This window comes from Hyla sarda, chromosome 2 (genome assembly GCF_029499605.1).
Source record: "Hyla sarda isolate aHylSar1 chromosome 2, aHylSar1.hap1, whole genome shotgun sequence".
Taxonomy (NCBI): Eukaryota; Metazoa; Chordata; class Amphibia; order Anura; family Hylidae; genus Hyla; species Hyla sarda.
Genome location: NC_079190.1, coordinates 70,434,948 through 70,454,189, shown reverse-complemented (window position 1 = coordinate 70,454,189; position 19,242 = coordinate 70,434,948). Strand labels below are relative to the sequence as shown.

Genomic DNA, 19,242 nt, shown 5'->3' with positions numbered 1-19,242 from the left:
AGTTGCAGACCACTCCATGAAAACAGCATTCCGTGTTGGCAGTGGACTCTTTCCACAGTAGAATGCCCCAGCCACACTGCAAAAACTGTCAGGAACATGACCGAGTACAAGTGACCTGGCTTTTAATCAGATTGAGCATCTGTGGGATATGCTGGAAAAACAAGTCACAACATACCTCACTTCACACCAGAGCTCCTGTTAATGCCTTGCTGCCAGATACCTCAGGATGCCATCGAAGGAGCCCATGCCTCAACAGGTCAGAGTTTTGCAGGCACAAGGGGGGATCTCTATAATGTGAGGGTTTTATTTTATGACTGATCAGTGTGTATGTAGTAAAGATATGAAACCAGACATAGTAAATATAGGTACCAGTCTGTGGGCATGAAATTGATGTGGCACTAAGGCAGCTTTCTAACAGACTAAATCATGGCTGGAGGGATACTTATCCATTTCTTCTAGAGAATCAGGGATGCTTGGTAAGAGTGGCTTATAGATGGCTTCCAATTTATCCTGGGGGATTTTGTCAAGTTTGAGACGACAGAGTAATCCCTGAATTGTTATAAGTCGGCACACAATGCTACAGCAAAAACGGCCATTCTAGAGACATAAGATCTGTTCACTCAGAGGCACCTGTTGCTATCTAAATTTGATGCAACCCTTTAGCCATATAAAAAGACATTTAACTTTGTAGCACCTTGTGGCTAGAAAAGAGGTGCATCATATTTTACATCAAAAAATTGTATACATTTAATATATTTGACAATATTAGGTACTTTTTCTGGCACAGCAAAAACTTCAAATTTAAAAGTGGTTTATTGAAGCATCGAATTCAATAAGATTTTTTTTTTTGTCATTTTTTGCAGAACATGCATACTTGCCCAAAATCAATGGTGATGGGAGTAATGATTTTTTCAATGGAATACACAGGGCTTAACAGGTGCTGTGCAACTAGTAACCTAAAAGGTGCTTTAACATGATGTCACTAAAAAGGTGCAGCTTTGCAAAAAATAAAAAAGTGGTAAAAACATGGCATGTAAACAAACCTAATTTCTGGCATCATTTCTCAAATGGCAGCACTTAACATCCATGGAGCACTACAATTGGCTGCAGCCTGCGTTGCTATTCTTAGTCAAAATACTGAAACCTTGATGGGCCCTTCTAAAGTTTATAGAGTTTAACAAAGGAGAGAAGATGAACGAATTGAACATAGCTGTTATCGTTCTTCTGTGAACAGAAGCAATTCGCAGACCATAGGAACCAATTCACATTTCTATATATTTTAAATGTGTTGTATAGGTAAAACCTAAAAAGGGTTATACAGGATTAGAAAAAAAATTAAAGAGAGCTGATAACTTTTCCTCCGGTTGTGTGGTATTGCAGCTCCGTTCAGGAACAACACCTATACTGATGGTATATGCCTTTGCCACTAGGAGGCGCTGACACTAGAAAAAGATGTCAGCTCCTCCCTGGCAGGATATAACCTCCCACTGAAAGTGAGGTTATCAGTTTTGTCACAAAGCAGTGACCCTAGAAAAGAAACCCGGCTTAAAAAAATAAAAAAATAATATCCGGACAAAAAAATGGGTGGGTGCGATGTCCCCCAACGAAGGCTACGAGAGATTTTACGGTGAGTACAAAAAAAATAAATAAAATAAAACTCCATTCTTGGTCGCTCTTCATCGGGGGACACCTATACTAATGGAACGTAGCAAAGCAGTCCCCTAGGGTGGGAATAACCACTAGCAAAAGGGAATCAGTCCCGAGACCGAACCCACTTGTCCATAAGGCCTGTGGATAAGACCCCAGGCCAGAGAAATCCGGGGCCTAGAAACAGAGCTCCAGGAAGCTACCCCAGCCATGTAGATGGACTGGGCTGCCAAAAGGAACGGACCATCCTTCACAGGGACTCTAAACCTACGGTCCTCATAGAGAGACCAGAAAGTCAACTAGGATTCCAGAGGGGCTAGGAGGTAGGAAATCAACTCTAAGGAACACAGAACCAGACAGAGGGCTAGCCCGGCTGGGAAACAAAAATGGCACAACAAAAAGAAAAAAAAAAAAAAAGAAAAAAAAAAAAAAGACGGAAACCGGAAACCCAGGAGCACCTGGGAGGTGACATAGCTCACCTGGTGTAATCCGGACGTCCGGAACACCCTCCATTTCAAGAGAACATGAATCCTGAAGGAGAAGATGGAATGGAATAATGGCCAAGAAGAAGCAGAATGTCCAGAAAAGGGGCATCCCGGAACACCAGAGCGACAGACATTGGAAATTGAGGTTTCTGAGTCACCTGGAAGATGGACACAGAAGAATAAATGGCCAAGAAAGTAGTAAAAGACCCTAAAAAGGAGTATCCAGAACACCGGAGAGGCAGACATGGGAATTTGAGGTTTCCGGGTCTCCCGGAAAACTTACACCTAAAGGGTAAGGAAACCCAACGTCCATGAAAAGCTCCAGGTGACAAAAAAAAGTTGCTGAGAGAAGTAGTGCGGTACAGAAAGACTGCCCCATAAATGAGATCGCAGAGAACTGGGCAGGACCACATGCGGGAGACCTCAACCATCACTAAGGCCAAAAGAACCAGGAGGGCCGACCTAGAGAAGAAGGCCCGCCACAGCATCCCAGGATAGTGGCCAAGACAATAGTGGGCCCCCAGAGGTCTGAGCGGACCAGAGCACTCTGGAGCAACAACCCGTCAGGACGGGAATGGAGGGGGAACAAAAGGGAACCTGGCTGGGACTTCCAGGCTCTGGGCACAGAAACAGTAACTCTAGGAAACTGTGGAGTCAGTGTAGCACTACTGACAGTCAAGGGAAGGAGGAACACACCCTACCAGGGAGATTGTGCCGAGGGGGAGGAGAACAATGGCAGGACCCAAAATGACAGACTGAGGCTAGACCAGCTGTCGCCGAGCCACACGATAGCAGAAACCCCTCCGATAGAGGGGAGTGCCAAGGCTGCCTGAGCAGCAGTAGATAACCAAGAAACAGGATGAGAGCCAGGCTGCATTGGTGGGCAGTAAGCACACAGGCAGAGACAGTGAAAAGCTCTACTGAATGCTCTCAGCGGAAAACAAGGGCCCAGCCAGATATCCCACCTATAAAGTGGGAAGAGAGAGGACTCCATCTCCGTAGTAGAAAGCGACCAGCGAAATAGTGGAGGGGAAAACAAGGGGTGGTGGAGATGAAACTCCGTGGAAGGAGGATTGTCTAAGTGCACCAGGCACTGTAGGAGCAGGGACAAGCCGCCCTGCAGCAACAGACAAAGTACTGGGTGCACGGAGCCCCCAAGAACTCTGCAAGAACATATCAAGGAGCCAATTTGTGTCCACAGAGGGATTGGAATCCTGGACACTGGAGCCGGGCAAAGATGCAAAGACATGACTACAAATGCAAGGAAGCAGCACACACAGCAACCAGTGTCGAGAGGAACACCCTATCGGGGTGAAACTCCGGGCCAGGGGCATCAACAGAGCCAGCCAATTAGTGTGTAAGGCAACTGAGCAGGCGCCTGAGCGATCCTGCACAAGAATCCAGAAATCCAGAAAGATACCTGGAGGCATGGGGGGTGGGGGGGCTGAACTGTCTGCGATGCCCCACCAGGTCCCATGCCAGAACAGAGGTGCTCAACCACCACAGACCTGTGGAAACAAGATTACAGGAAGGTCCAAAGCACACCCCACTGACAGAAGGGAAGGTCGACTCTACACGTGCAGAGGGACCTAACATACATAGGGACACAGACATCGATACCTCAATAGTGGTGAGGAACCAAGAATGCAGACACAAAAGGAATCACAGACATCCAAGTCTGCAGTATGAAAGACAGGCTCAGTACCCAATAGTGTGTCAAAGCCATGCCCCTAGCAGACCAACATTGCACTCTGAAAGGGGAACAGAGGGCTGCAGTTGCTGTGAAAAGCCATGGAACCTGTAGGAAATGCCCACACCCCATTTCCTAATGGTGGCCCACACCAGGACTGCGGTCGCAAATGCAAGAGATGAAGATATGTGGTGCATTGCATAGGGCACATGGAGCAACATGGTTTGACTCACTCAGAACTACACCTCAGCAGTGGGATACCTGAATTCCATCCATGGAGTGGGAAGTGTATGGTAGTTGACCTATCATAGCAGTAAATCATGGATTCCTGAACGCACAGGATCACTCCTTCAAACCCTCCCACAGAAAGTGGGGTACCGGAGTGCAGCCGATCCGATGGCAGACCTGGTGGTGCCGAAGATCATCCAGACAAAGTCTGGCTGACATCCCTGTGCACTTGCAGGAACCCTCGTCCAGAGTCCTCCCACGTATAAAGGTACGGGAAAACACCGCCAAGCACGTGGCAGCCCAGTGGATAGAATCTCCGTCACCCTGGAAGATCAGGAGAGGAGAGCTGAATTGCATGCATCCCTGTCACTCTTAAAAGGATTGAAAGGACACGTAGGGTCACTTCTTCAGACATTGCGCCATAGCAGTGGGACCGTAACTCCTGAAGGGTGACCTAGAGGTGTAGGAGACCATGAAGATCACTGTCCAGCTTACTGGCACAGGGTCGCCTTGTAACTATAACAGTGGAAATAAAAGGGAAAAGACAGACGGACGGCGCCTTGTGTATTACCCTAAGGCAAATCAGTGGTGAATGGGGGCAACCCCACGGAGCTATTAGATGGCTGCTCATCTTGTGATGATGATAATTGCACATGTAACCCACGATACAATCTGAGTACTGATGGTACGAGCTGCAGCTGAGCCAAAGGGTTGCAGGAGAAGACCGTGTCGTCATGGAGTTTGGAAGTGGAGGTAAGCAGGAAAAGGACCCTTGAAGTCAGCGCTGCTGGCTCTTGTAATAAGGATGAGGCGGATGCCAGAGAAAAATGCTGAGGACCTTTTTTTTTTACTTTTTTTTTTTACCACTCTCTCTGGCATCCGCCTCATCCTTCTTACAAGAGCCAGCAGCGCCGACTTCAGGGGTCCTTTTCCTGCTTACCTCAACTTTGTACCTATAACGACACCTTTCTGGACTCCTCAAAGAAGAGGGGTACAGGAACTCCAGCCAAGCACATGGCAGCCCATGATGGGAGAGCAGTGGTGGCAGAAACCGAGCAGACAACAGTCTGGCTTATCAATAGAGAAAACCCCCATCCTGGGAGATCAGGGGAGGCTAAGGAGCCATAGACTGTATCCCCGTTGCCCTGGGAAAGGTCCTCAGCTAAGGTCAAGGATGTGGATGCATCTGAAGGGGCATCCTACTGGTGTCCCGCCCTGGGGAAGGGGCTGGAATGCAGCTGTGGCAGACATGTCATGGCAGAAATTCCACACACACACACACACACACACACACACACTATCCCTGAGCTGGCAAAAAGACCTTTGCCTGTTCAGGTGATAAGACAGGGTGGCAGAAGCAAATATTAAAGCGGCCCCCAAAAACAACATTTAATATATGGTCCCCAGACCGGATACCCAGCAATATTAAACCAGTAAAAAGACATCAGAAGACTACAATAGCTGTCTGCCGCCACAAGGGGAAGCCAAAGGACCAGAAAGTAGGGGCTGCAATCTATTGAATGGCCACAAGAGGGGGCGGGGTAAGAACATGGACTGAGAAACTAAATATTTTTTAATTTTATTTGTAAGTAAAAAGAGCGCAGGAAGCAGTGCGCTGCGCAGGGACCCCGAGGAAAGAACCCGCCGGACTCCTCCAGGAGAGAAAGGCCAAGAATTGCCGACGGAGCACCCCTGACCCCTGCAGCGTGCCCAGTATCTGCCAAGCAGGGAGCAGTGGATATCATGCACGCTGTGAGGAGATGCCAAGCCGAATGGCGGGCCCCGTCATCCAAGTGCTTGGCCTCCCGTCACCCCGGGAACAAGGTGAGGAAGAGGGGCAGAGCATGAGAAGCGCACAGTGGCGGCCGGCAGAGGAGCAGAGCCGGCTGTCTATATGTGTACAGTACCGCTGTGCAGCAAGAGAATGAGCTGCCGCACAGCCCACCGAGCCCCCACACCCGAGAGTCGCAATAAAAGTTGTCAGGCATATTACCCCCCCCCCCCCCCCCCCAACAACAACCCCCAATAATCCTTAAGATTAACCCCTGTCAGGGTAAAAGTGGGCGTTGGGGGGGGGGGACCACAAGGTTAGTCCAGCAAAGCCACGTGTAATGGCAGATGAGGAGCCGGCACTGTGGAAAAAGGACACCAGGATGGAGAAACCCTAGCAGAGTACAGAAGGGAGGGGGGGTTAGGGAAGAGGATGTTAGACACTCACCAACATACTTCATTTTCTCATACTCACCCAGGTGTCTTCCAGCTTATGGACACGCTGCATCATACCAGGCTAAGATAACTGTGTGAGCAGGGGAAGGGAGGACCCGGACCAAGGGTACAACCTCCAGACACTGGCCGTTGGCTAGAAGGGGTTGACAGTACATACTCTGTGCCCCTTTGTCGCATATATAAGGGAACAGGTAGCACCATGCTTTTGAACCCCCACCTGAAAAAGGAAAAAAAAAAAAAAAAAAGAAAACCTAACTAAACAGCCCTTACTAGAAAATAAAAAAAGTACCAGGTCTGGGGAGCTCCTAGACCTGTGTCTTGCCTCCTATTGACACCAGCTAAAACTGATTATCTCACTTCCAGTGGGCGGGTATATCCTGCCATGGAGGAGTTGACTTTTCCTAGTGTCAGCACCTCCCAGTGGCAAGAGCCCATCAGTAAGGTGTGCCCTAATGAAGCGACCAAGAAATTAAGTTCTCTTTTTCCTGCATAACCCCCTTTTATTGTAAATGTTGAAGGGTCTTCCGTGCAAGACCAACATTCCTTTCCCACAGTGGATAGTCTAGCAAAAAGAAAAACGGAAAGTACTGGATTACAACTCTGCAGGCATCAGTGTTGTATCAGAAGAAGAAAATGCAATCCAGCAAGGTGTAAACATAGAACAAAATGCTTTATTCAGAACAGACAGGCAATGCAGTATTCTGTTCACAGAAGAAAATGGCCACGATTAGGACTGTGCTGCAGTTGAAACGTGTTTGTTCCTTCTGTTTACAGAATACTGCATTGCCTGTCTTATGTTCTGAATAGATGAGCGAACTTACAGTAAATTCGATTCGTCACGAACTTCTCAGCTCGGCAGTTGATGACTTATCCTGCGTAAATTAGTTCAGCCTTCCGGTGCTCCGGTGGGCTGGAAAATATGGATACATTCCTAGGAAAGAGTCTCCTAGGACTGTATCCACCTTTTCCAGCCCACGGGAGCACCTGAAAGCTGAACTAATTTACGCAGGAAAAGTCATCAACTGCAGAGCCGAGAAGTTCGTGACGAATCGAATTTACTGTAAATTCGCTCATCTCTAGTTCTGAATAAAGAATTTTGTTCCATGCTTACTGGATTGAATTTTCTTCCTGTAGATTTTGTGCAGCCAAAGTCTTGTTATGTGTGCTGGAGATGAGGGCGAGATTGGGTGGAGTAGTGTGGTGCTACCTTTTTCAGCTGAATGTTTCACCCACAGGAGAAGATGCCACATCCAGTAGTACTTCCTTTTTTTCCCCCCTGCTACAGGATCAACAATTATGAAATGAATACCTAACAGCTGTCTCAACCTTGACAACCCCTCCCTAAATGCGGCTACCAGGGCAATCAGGTGATCGTGCTCAGAACACAATCCTGGCAAACAGCTCATTTCGCCAAGAAAAGTTTTGATAAGCCAGGCAATTCCCACTGCAGAGAAATTATAGTATTATATGGCAGTAATTCATATGAATGACTGTCCATGTAATGTGACCAAGACTGTCCTAGAGTGGGTAGAGTGTCCCAAGCACTCCCTTTACCTGGATTGTTCTAAGGTCTGAACACACAGCCCCTGACCAATCATATTTTTTTATATTTCTCTGACTTTTTTATATAGTCACTTGAAATTTAATAGACACTATCTGATGGCAATCTGGAGTGCAGGGATTTCCTTTAATAAAGCTGCATTACAGATAACCCATTAAGTTGAAAGACACTGTGCATGGTTTCATTTTACTCCTGATGGTGCTGTAGGAAAATTATACATTTGCTGCCAGGTCTCTTCCTATAAGGAACTGATTGCTGGGGTCCCAGCAGAGAAACACTGATTACCTCATTGTCAAGATAACCTAACAAAGAGATCCTATAAAGTGGACTGGTTGCTATTGGCAACTCCTTTATTTTTGCATTTTTTTTATAGTTCTACTCTATTCTGTGAACGGTCAGTCCCCATGGCACCGATCTGAGAACTCAATTAATGGGCCCTTGAGGCACAATGCTTACACAAAGCAGCCCATGAAGAGAAGATATGTACTGAGATTCCAATGGGCATATGCCACATATACGGACAAACGTAAAAACTTACATTCAATTTGTGACTGTCGTCAAGAGGTGTTGATCAGGATTATGATTTGTGTGCTCAGACCATGAATTCACATTCACTAAAGGTGACACATTCCATATTTTGCTGCTGCATATTTTCCTACCCATAGAAGACAATGGGTAGTAAAATATGCAGCCGATTTTGCTACCAATTAACTTAAATGGGGAGGAAAATATGCAACAGTAAAATACAGCACGTGTGACCCTACCCCAAGGGCTCTGATCAACTTTTGATAATGTTTACACAACTAAAATCTGTACAGATTTGGATTCAGAATCTGAGCCAGTTTTCACATCAGACCCAGTGCAGCTCTGCACAAAAAGCCACCTCTTTTTGATTTTAGTGGGAAACTCCACACCATGTTGAAAGTCTGCGATTTTCAAAAACTGCATCATGGATATTTAGTGCAAAGAAATAAAATAATAAAGTGATGTCCAATTTATGCAGATTTCCACATTGATTCTGTCACTGAAATCATAGTTGAAAGGCATCTGCTTTATTAAATGGGCACTCATTAAAACTAATTTTTGCTATTGCACTCCTTATGGTAAATGAAAAATATTTCTAATATACTTTGTTTAAAAAAAATATGAAGTTTTCTATGTTTTATTTGTGCTTAAAAAAGCTCAAGAGCACATTTTCCCCCCCCAACTCCTACACAGACTTTGGACCAAAGTCCAAACACAGGAAGTGCTGCCTGGAGTGCTGAGGGGGGGGGGGGGGTGTACAACAAACAGCATATGGCAGTTATGTGTGAGAGGAGCTATGATTGGATGAGGCTGGACCCCCCCCCCCTTCAGCACTCCAGGCGGCACTTCCTGTGTTTGGACTTTGGTCCAAAGTCTGTGTATGAGTTGGGGGAAAATGTGCTCTTGAAGTTTTTTTTGTTTTATTTGTGCTTAAAAAAATCTCATTTTTTTTAAAACAAAGTATATTAGAAATATTTTTCATTTACCATAAGGAGTGCAATAGCAAAAATTAGTTTTAATGAGAGTGACCCTTCCACACAAAGGTGGAATATTGGGCAGACTAGATGTGCCAAATGGTTCTTATCTGCCAACACATTTTAGGTTTCTATAGAATTTCCATATAAAAGCCTTACTGGGATTTAAAAAAAAAAAAAAAATTGAAAAACACCTTGACACGTCACGCAGAGATCAATACGCAAATACTATATGTGAGAACGTACCACTACATCCAAATTTTTAGGGTGCCCCGACAATTAGATGGATTCTGCAATAGAATAAGAAAAAGTCCAGCAACCTTTCGACCAGGATAGCAAGGGGATTCCTTGTCAAGCTCAACAAGGATCCACACTTTCTATATAGGTTGAAATGTTGCTTATTCTGTATAGGCTGCTGGGGAAAAAAAAAAAAAAAAAGATGCATAGAGAACATGCTGGACTTTCTTATTCTAGGTCATGTAGACATGTCAAAAGTTTTGATTGCTCACGATCTTTGGATATAGTCAAGAGAAGTGTATGGGATCTCTGGCTTGCTAGGGTGGGGGTGTTGTGAAGAAAGATGCTGCCTGGAACTTTGCCCGGCTATAGCTAGAGATCGGTGTGGGTCACAGCACTGAGACACCAACTGATCAAAACATTTGTGACTGCATGACATCAAAAGTTTTAATTTTGATGATAGTAATCCTTTAAGAAAAAAAATAATTATCTATCCATCGCTGTTGGTGAAATAAAAGTGTCTATACTCATCCACCCTGAACCATGCAGCTGCTATTCTAATGGCTCCTGGCCCCCGTCGTCACCATTGCTTGGGGTTCTGTGACAAATCATCCCTAAAAGAACTGACTAAGGTGGGACACCAACGTCAGCGAGCGGCTGAGCTGAACTACGTATTACAGAAACTAGAAGAAGTGGTGACCTGGGAGCTATTGGAACAGCAGCTGTCTGTGGCAAATTTGGACAGAAGAATTTGATTTTACTTTTTTTTATATTTCTACACCTCCCCCATACATTTTAAATGTTTGCTACTCTCCCCATCCCATGTACAGACAGGTAAGTGCAGGTGACAGATTTCCTTTAATTTTGTTCATATCAGATAAAAGTAGTCACATTTAGTGATATTACTAACACCTTTCATGTCTAACCTGTGGCTCTCCAGCTGTTGTAAAACTACAAGTGCCAGAGCATGTCCAGACAGTCGCAGATCCCCGTAGTGTGGCCCTATAGCTGTTGCACAACTACAACACCCAGAATGCCCTGACAACCACATACTGTGATCCCCAAAGTGTGGCTCGCTAGCTGTTGCACAACTACAACAATCAGCATGCCCTAAAAGCTACATACTGTGACTGACAACCTGCGTCTCCCCCAGCTGTTGCAAAACTGGTACTCTCAGAATGGCCGGACAGCTGCAGACTAATGCCCAACATGTGGCTCTCCAGTTGTTGCCAAACTACAATTTCCAGCATGCCCCCACAGCTGCAGACTGTGACCCCCTAAACTGTGGCTCTCCAGCTGTTGCAAGACTACAACTCCCACAAAGCCTGGACAGCCAAGGAGTTGCAGTATGGCAACAGCTGGATAGGAATCGGTTGGAGATCACTGCCTTAGACTGGTGTTTCCCAACCAGCGTGCCTCCAGCTGTTGCAAAACTACAACTCCCACAAAGCCTGGACAGCCAAGAAGTTGCAGTATGGCAACAGCTGGATAGGAATCGGTTGAAGATCACTGGCTTAGACTAGTGTTTCCCAACCAGCGCGCCTCCAGCTGTTGCAAAACTACAACTCCCAGCATGCCCGGACAGCCAACGGCTGTCCGGGCATGCTGGGAGTTGTAGTTTTGCAAAAGCTGGAGGCACGCTGATTGAGAAACACTGCCTTAGACCATGTAACACTAACCCGGCCCCTACGATGGATACAAATGTAACAAGCCACTCCCCATGAATAAATGCTACAGTAATAAAGTGGAGTAACAAGTTATCAGGGCCATAGAAAGATATAAAAACACACAGCAGAAGCTGCAGCCTACAATGTGCTCCACAGCAGGGGCCCCAGGAGGGATCTCCTGTAAGCTGCCCCAGCCCCCCAGGGCCTGTGCCGTGCGATGTAAACTCCCCCCGGGAATGTCACTTATAACTTGTCTCCATATCTCCCACAGTTCATTGCAGCTGAGCTGGGTTAGGAGGGGGGAGCGGAGGGGGATGTCAGCCATGTTCCTGTCAGCTCCTAAGTGTGGCTGTGTGTGTGCTCTTCCCCTGGATGTCAGGAGTGACCCGGGCACAGCAGCAGTACACACAGGCAGGAAGTGATGAAGCATCATGGCGAGCTCTTTACCTTGATCCCATAAGGAGGCTCCTCCAGAGTGACCAGCATGTACCTGTCTCCTCTGCTGGCAGGATCCCGAGATCTGAGCTGGGAAACAGAGAGATGGGGATGAGTACAGGGAGGAGAGCACACACTCACACTCAAGCAGGGAAGGGGGGGGGGGCAGCACTTGCTGGGGTGAGGGAGAGCTCCCCCTTAGTATGTGTGTGACACAGAGAGGGGGGGAGCTGCTGCACTCTCGCCTGCCTGCAGGGGGCGCTGCTCACTGACAGGGTACTACTATACCTTCATGAAAGTCTCTACAGCGCCTTTTGCTATGTCCAGGTATGTGGTGCCCAGGTAGGTGCGCTGGTTCATGGAAGCGGACGTATCTAGCAGGAAAAGTAAAATGGGCATAGTGCTGCTGCTACACGGGCACACGGCAGAGAGAAGCGGCGGCAGGAGGAGGGGAGCCTCCCTGACACTACGCACTGTGGCTCCTCCACAGCCGCCCCATGTCCTCCTCTTTGTGTGGTGACAGTCTGTGGCCCCCGGGCTCCTCCTCAGAAGGGGTTAATGGTAATGGTGGGCTCTTATACTGAGGTGGTCACCTACCCCACCACCACCACTCCCTGTGTGGCCGCCTATGGCTGCTGTGGTGTTTGTGGGTGCAGCACTGGCTTGTTTATGCCCCCTTCCCCCCGGTTGGATGTGACAGAAGTTTGAATGAGTTCAGCACTACTTCCCCTCTCGCAGGCTCTGTCTCCCTCTACTGAGCGCTTCCTTTCGCACTCGCAGCTTTTAAAGCGAGCAGGAGGGGTTCTGGAGATTCTAGTATGCAGACGTCATGGGCCACGTGACGCGGCGGCGGGGCCTCCCATTGGCTGCCGTGCTGCGCCTACTAAGCATATTCATTAGGCGAGGGGGGTGCGTGAGTGTGCTCGGCGGTTAACTCTTTCCGTTGCTGCGCATGCGCACCCCCCCTCCCCGTCAACGCGAAGGCTTGGAGCCTAGCAGGCGCGAGGGTGTTAAAGAAGCGCGCGTTGGGCGGCTGTGGGGGGAGGAGCTCAGCGCGCCTCTGGATGGGCGGGAAGAAGCGGGCGCGCGGCGAGGGAGCGCGTCTATAACGGGCGTCGTCGTTAGTGATTTTCCTTCAGTAGATGTTCGGTGGTGGTGGAGGCGGTTGTCGGGTCGCTGTGTCCTCACACGAGGCTGTTACATAAAGGCTTCTCCCGTTCTCTGTCCGCGGGGGTATAGAATAACGTCGACGAGGTTATAGAGTGACGCGGACGACGGGCTGTGTTGTAGTGTCCTTGAGGGGGCACGTTTTATATAACGCCTCGCCTTCATGGTTGTTTTGTCGGCTAGTGCTCCTATAGTAAGGGGTAAACGATGAGGTAGTGACTACGATGGGGAAGATTTTTCCACCGGAAATCGGGTAAAAACATTTCAGTAGGAAATGGGTTTTCAGTGGGGTAACTATAGGACCGTGTTTCCCAACCAGGGGGCCTCCAGCTGTTACAAAAATACAACTCCCAGCATTCCCTGACAGCCGTTGGCTGTCTGGGCATGCTGGGAGTTGTAGTTTTGCAACAGCTGGAGGCATATTGGTTGGGAAACACTGCTATAGGGGGTGTAGAGGTAGTTATAGCCCACAGGGCCCGAGAGCCCCAAAACTCATTTTCCACATACAAGGCCACAGGTATAAGTGGCCCATGAGGAGGGCATTAAAGACGTATTGTAATATTGGCCCTCTAAGGCTGGGTTCACACCACGTTTTCCCCCATACGGGAGTGCATACAGCAGGGGAGAGCTAAAACCGAGCGATTTTTATTTTTTTAAGGGCCAATACCGATTAATCTGTCACCTTTCAGTCCGATAGCCGATAATTTATACCAGAATATAATCCTTCGGCGTCCTGCGCTGTCACTGTGCACACTAGCGGTGACGTCACATTGGGGACCTCACTCGTCATTACGCAGCGCACAGCAATAGCGCAGGAGCCAGAAGGATCGCTGACCCCCGGGAACAGGTAATTATAACACCGGGGATGGGGCGGCGGCGATGGTCATCTCTGGGCGGGGCATTATCGGCCAAACCGATAATCGGTCGATCCCTAAAACGTACACAACCAGATGCTACGTTTGGCATACGGTTTGCAATACAATTCCATACAGTTTTTACACTGAAACCAGAGATAGGAACCGTATTGCAAAAACGAGATGTGAATGCAGCCTTAGCCAAAGGGGTTGGACCCATTAAAGCTATTGCTATTTTGTGGGTACGGTAGTAGCCATCTTAAGCATACCTAATGAACTGTGGAATGTGTTTATTTTTTATATTTTGGGCTGTCTGGGCTTGCTGGGAGTTGTAGTTATGTAACCACCTTTAGGTACACTGATTAATTCATTTCTTGAATTTTTGGGGTGAATACGGCCATGGAAAGGGTTAATAAAGGTCTAATAAACCAGAGTAGTGTAATATTGGCCCTAGTGCAGTGTTTCCTGGGCATGCTGGGAGTTGTAGTTTTGCAACAGCTGGAGGCACCCTGGTTTGGAAACACTGGCCTAGGGTGTTGGGTCACATTAAAGATGTTGCACTGGGACCCGAGAGAGATTTTTGAGCGTATGTTGGTGCCTTAGTAGTAGTGCTGCATTGTGAGTGCACCCGATAATCTGGCAGCAGTAATCTGTAGGTTTGTATCGGTCATGAACGGAGGCACGAAAGCCCATATTGTACTTGTGAAAGACCTTATAAAGAAATAAATCTAGTTCACGTGGAACGGGAACATGAGCAAAATCTTTATTTTAATTGGTTCCAAGACACTGTACGTATAATCGGGCTAAAATACATATAACACAAATGCAAGTATAATGGACGTGACACAGTGAATGACTAATATAGAGTGTCCTGCCTGCGAGGGCTTACAGTCTACATTGTTTACATAAGGTTCAGGAGGGAAGTGATCTTAGTAAGACCCTAATCCAGAAAAATAGGGGCACAATCCAAGTGAAAGTAGAGTTAAACGAATTTACAGTAAATTGGCTCACAGCGAACTTCGCGGCTCCGCCATTGATTACTTTAGTTTGCATAAATTTGTTCAGCTTTCCAAGGGCTCCAGTTACCTGGAAAAGGTAAATACAGTCTTAGGAGACCTAAGACTGTCATCCTTGACTTTTACAGGCAATCAGAGCTCTTTTAAAAGCTGAACCAATTTATGCAGACTAAAGTTATCAACGGTGGAGCCGCGAAGTTCGCTGTGAGCCAATTTACTGTAAGTTCACTCAACCCCAGTTGGAAGATATTATTTTACTTATAGTAGATGCGTGGCACAAACTTCCAGCAGACATAGGGGGATATTTATCAAAGCCTGTACAGAGGAAAAGTTGCTGAGTTGCCCATAGCAACCAATCAGATCGCTTCTTTCCTTTTTAACAAGGCCTCTGCAAAATGAAAGTGATCTGATTGGTTGCTATGGGCAACTCTTCCTCTGGACAGGTTTTGATAAATCCACAGTAAGTGAATGTAAACCTGTCTGGAGTAAAAATAGATCTAAGATTAAAAATATATATGTGTGTGTGTGTGTATGTTCTTAGTTTTCTTAGTTTCAATGAACTGTTAATTTAGTATTATCCAACCAGTGCGCTTTCAGCTGTTAGCATGACCTGGTCTGGCCATGTTGGGAGTTGTAGTTTTGCAACAGGCGAACTGGTTGGGAAACACTGCATTAATTGCTTGAATTATTAAGGTGTATATGGCCAATGTGAGGTTTACTAAAAGTCTAATAAACCAGAGTAGTGTAATATCAGCCCTGGTGGCCTGAGGTGTCTGCCCGCAGGGAGGGGGCCAGGGGGATAGCTATCAGATAACAAATATAAACAAGGGCAGCGCTGCATATCATACCCTCTGAGGGCTGTGAAAATCGATGGACAGACAAGACACCAGTCACATGCTTTCATACACACAACATAAAGTCACAGCTCATCCATAACAGAGTGGAACACATGTCCCCTTCTTGTGTGGAACTACAAGTCCGAGCCTGCTTGATGAGTTGGTAGTATTTTCAGCAGCTGTGAAGGGTACACATGGATAAAGAGAAAATGCGGGGGAGGGGAGTAAAATTCAATATCTTCTGCTGGTTTCCTTTGGCATTGGATGCTACATTTCCAGACTTGTATTGCCTATCTATGGTACTGTGAAAACCCAGAGATTCAAGAAATAATTTCCATGGCTTTAGTATTTTCGTACATTCTTTTGCCATAGAGATTTAGTGAAGGATGTTCACCCTAGCCAAACTTCTTAACTGCGTTTTTCTTTGTGCTGTATTAATAGAGTGCAAGTGAGTGCTGAATAGGCAGTGACACCAGACATGGGAGTAGAGAGAACATCAAACCCCACCCAAGTGTGAGGTCATGTTTACTAAGGAACTTTAATAGTCATGTATCCGCTTGAGTAAAATGTTTTTGCTATGATAGCATATCTAGCATATGACTTATCCCTATGCTGTATGTCAGCATTATCAATCACATCTGATTTTTCATAAAAAGATTAGAATGTACTCTGGTAAGACTACTATTCTCTTTAACCTCTTAAGGACACAGCCCATTTGGTCCTTAAAGGGGTTCTCCAGTGCTTAGACCTCTTATCTAATTTACAAATCTGTTTAACTTTCTGGCACCAGTTGATCAAAATTTTGTTTGCCAGTGGAGTACCCCTTTAACAGCCGCGCGCTGTTAGCCCAGGGTCCCGGCGCGCTGCACCCTGGGCTAACAGCGCCGCGTCTGAAAGTGAAAGTAAATGCTTCCCGGTTGCTCATTCGGGCCGATCGGGACATTGTGATAAAATCGCGATGTTCCGATCAGCTGGGACGCAGGCGGAGGTCTCCTAACCTCTCTCCGCGGCGTCCGATCGTCGATTGATTGCTCCAAGCCTGAGCTTCAGGCTTGAGCAATCGAGCCCCTATCTCACTGATCTGTGCAAAGCTATGGCTTTGCAGAGATCAGCATAAGAGATCAGTGTGTGCATTGTTATAGGTCCCTATGAGAGCTATAGCACTGCAAAAAAAAAAAAAAGTTAAAGGGGTATTCCAGGCAAAACCTTTTTTTATATATATCAACTGGCTCCGGAAAGTTAAACAGATTTGTAAATTACTTCTATTAAAAAATCTTAATCCTTCCAATAGTTATAAGCTTCTGAAGTTTTCTGTCTAACTGCTCAATGATGATGTCACATCCCGGGAGCTGTGCATGATGGGAGAATATCCCCATAGGAACTGCACAGCTCCCGGGACTTGAGTCATCAGAGAGCAGTTAGACAGAAAACAACTCAACTTCAGAAGCTAATAACTATTGAAAGGATTAAGATTTTTTAATAGAAGTAATTTACAAATCTGTTTAACTTTCCGGAGCCAGTTGATATATAAAAAAAAGTTTTGGCCTGGAATACCCCTTTAACAAAGATCATTTAACTCCTTCCCTAATAAAAGTTTGAATCGCTCCTCTTTTCCCATAAAAAAAAAACAGTGTAAATAAAAATAAACGTGGTATCGCCGCGTACGGAAATGTCCGAACTATAAAAATATATCGTTAATTAAATCGCACGGTCAATGGCGTACGCGCAAAAAAGTTCCAAAATAGCGTATTTTTGGTCACTTTTTATATCATGAAAAAATGAATAAAAAGCGATCAAAAAGTCTGATCAATACAAAAATGGAACCGATAAAAACTTCAGATCAAGGCGCAAAAAATGAGTCCTCATACCGGCTCAGTTATAGGGGTTAGAAGATGAGAATTTTTAACATATAAATTTTCCTGCATGTAGTTATGATTTTTTTTCCGAAGTATGACAAAATCCAACCTATATAAGTAGGGTATCATTTTAATCGTATGGACCTACAGAATAAAGATAAGGTGTTATTTTTACTGAAAAATGCACTGCGTAGAAACGAAAGCCCCCAAAAGTTACAAAATGACATTTTTTCTTCAATTTTGTCGCACAATAAATTTTTTTTCCATTTCGACGTGGATTTTTGGGTAAAATGACTGTCACTGCAAAGTAGAATTGGTGGCGCAAAAAAAAAGCCATCATATGAAATTTTATGTGCAAAATTTAAAGCGTTATGATTTTTAGAAGGTGATGAGGAAAAAATGAAAATGCAAAAACGGAAAAACGCTGAGTCCTACTCCTTAAGGTGAAAATAGGCTGAGTCCCTAAGGGGTTAAAATATAAGGAGGAAAAAATGAAAGTTGAAAAACTATCGGTCCTTAAGGGGTTAATATTGTACTGCTTAGAATAAGTATGTTTAAAATTGCCGTTTTCTAATCCCTGTAACTTTCACATTTTTCTGTACAGGGTTGTATAAGAGCTATTTTTTTGCGCTGTGATCTGTATTTTTTTATTGGTACCACTATATGTGAATTTTTTATTTTTATTTTTCTGGGATGTGACCAAAAAGCAATTTTGGCCTTTTTTTTGCGTTTATGCCAGGATGTGTATAATTTTTATTGGGGGAGGGCTTATTCACTTTTTTTAAATTTATTTTTTAACAAACTTTTCATTTGTGTCCCCCATAGGGGACTTGATTGCTGATACTGTTCTATGCATAGGCATAACACAAATCAGTAGCACCTGCGATAAACTTCTCTGGTCTGCCACTTGTAAGACCACATAATAACATTACAGCAGGAGGCAGGTGAGGAGATCTCCGGCTGCCATCTTGACTCATTGGACCCCAACGATTGCGCCGTGGGTGGTATGGTATGGTAAGACTAACAAAGCCCAGATTATACTTCATATACCATGATCACAATTAATCACGGCATCTGAAGGGTAAATGGTGGGTATCAGTGTAAATCTTGATGTCTGCCATTGCCGATGGGTCCCCGGGTGCTAATAGGAGCCAGGACCCGCATGCTTTAAGGGATCGCAGCGCATGTGATCAAAAAACTGCAATTATGGTGTTTGGTATTTTTCTTTTATGTTTACACCATTCACTGTATGGTTTCATTAAGCCCTTCAGATCATTTGATGTAAATGTTGGTCCTGACGCACTGGTACTTAGCGCACCAGGAAGTGCATTTACATCCTGTACATGAAGAGAGCACAGAATGTGCGCATGCTTCATACACGGCTTGCTTCATATCGTGCAGATGCCAGTCATTAACCCTTCAGATGCTTCAATCAGTACTGATAGCAGCAATGCGGCAGTTCTGATAGCTGATTAAATCACCTGCTGCACAACCACGGGATCAAATCAGCCAAGAGGGTGGACTGAGGTCTCCTCACCGGTCATTCTCAGTCTTCTTCTCTGGTCTGCATAGCAGTATTAGCAATCTAATGATTTCTATAAATAGTTCCCTACATGGACACAACATTTTAAAAGAAATGGTTAAAAAAAGTTTTTTTTTTTTTAAAAAGCGAATAAACTCCTCCCCCAATAAAAAATGTTATTGCCCCTTTTCCCTGTTTTACACTAAAAGTAAACATAGAAACATAGAATGTGTCGGCAGATAAGAACCATTTGGCCCATCTAGTCTGCCCAATAATCTGAATCCTATCAATAGTCCCTGGCCCTATCTTATATGAA

At 45.6% G+C, this 19,242-nt stretch overlaps 1 protein-coding gene across 4 annotated transcripts in view; it reads right to left on the bottom strand.

Annotated features, from left to right (window-relative positions):
* The window catches only part of INTS6 (integrator complex subunit 6), a 70,117-nt gene extending 57,447 nt beyond the window's left edge, over nt 1–12,670 (bottom strand). Inside the window, exons 1-2 of one of the 4 annotated variants that reach the window (XM_056562037.1) lie at nt 11,964–12,670; nt 11,688–11,765 (exon numbers count right to left, since the gene is read on the bottom strand). In XM_056562037.1, the coding sequence (XP_056418012.1) occupies nt 11,688–11,765; nt 11,964–12,074 (189 nt within the window). In that variant the 5' untranslated portion in view covers nt 12,075–12,670. The remainder of the gene's footprint in view (nt 1–11,687; nt 11,766–11,963) is intronic. The other 3 variants (XM_056562036.1, XM_056562035.1, XM_056562034.1) reach the window with 3 other exon arrangements.
* Nucleotides 12,671–19,242: the final 6,572 nt, after the last annotated feature.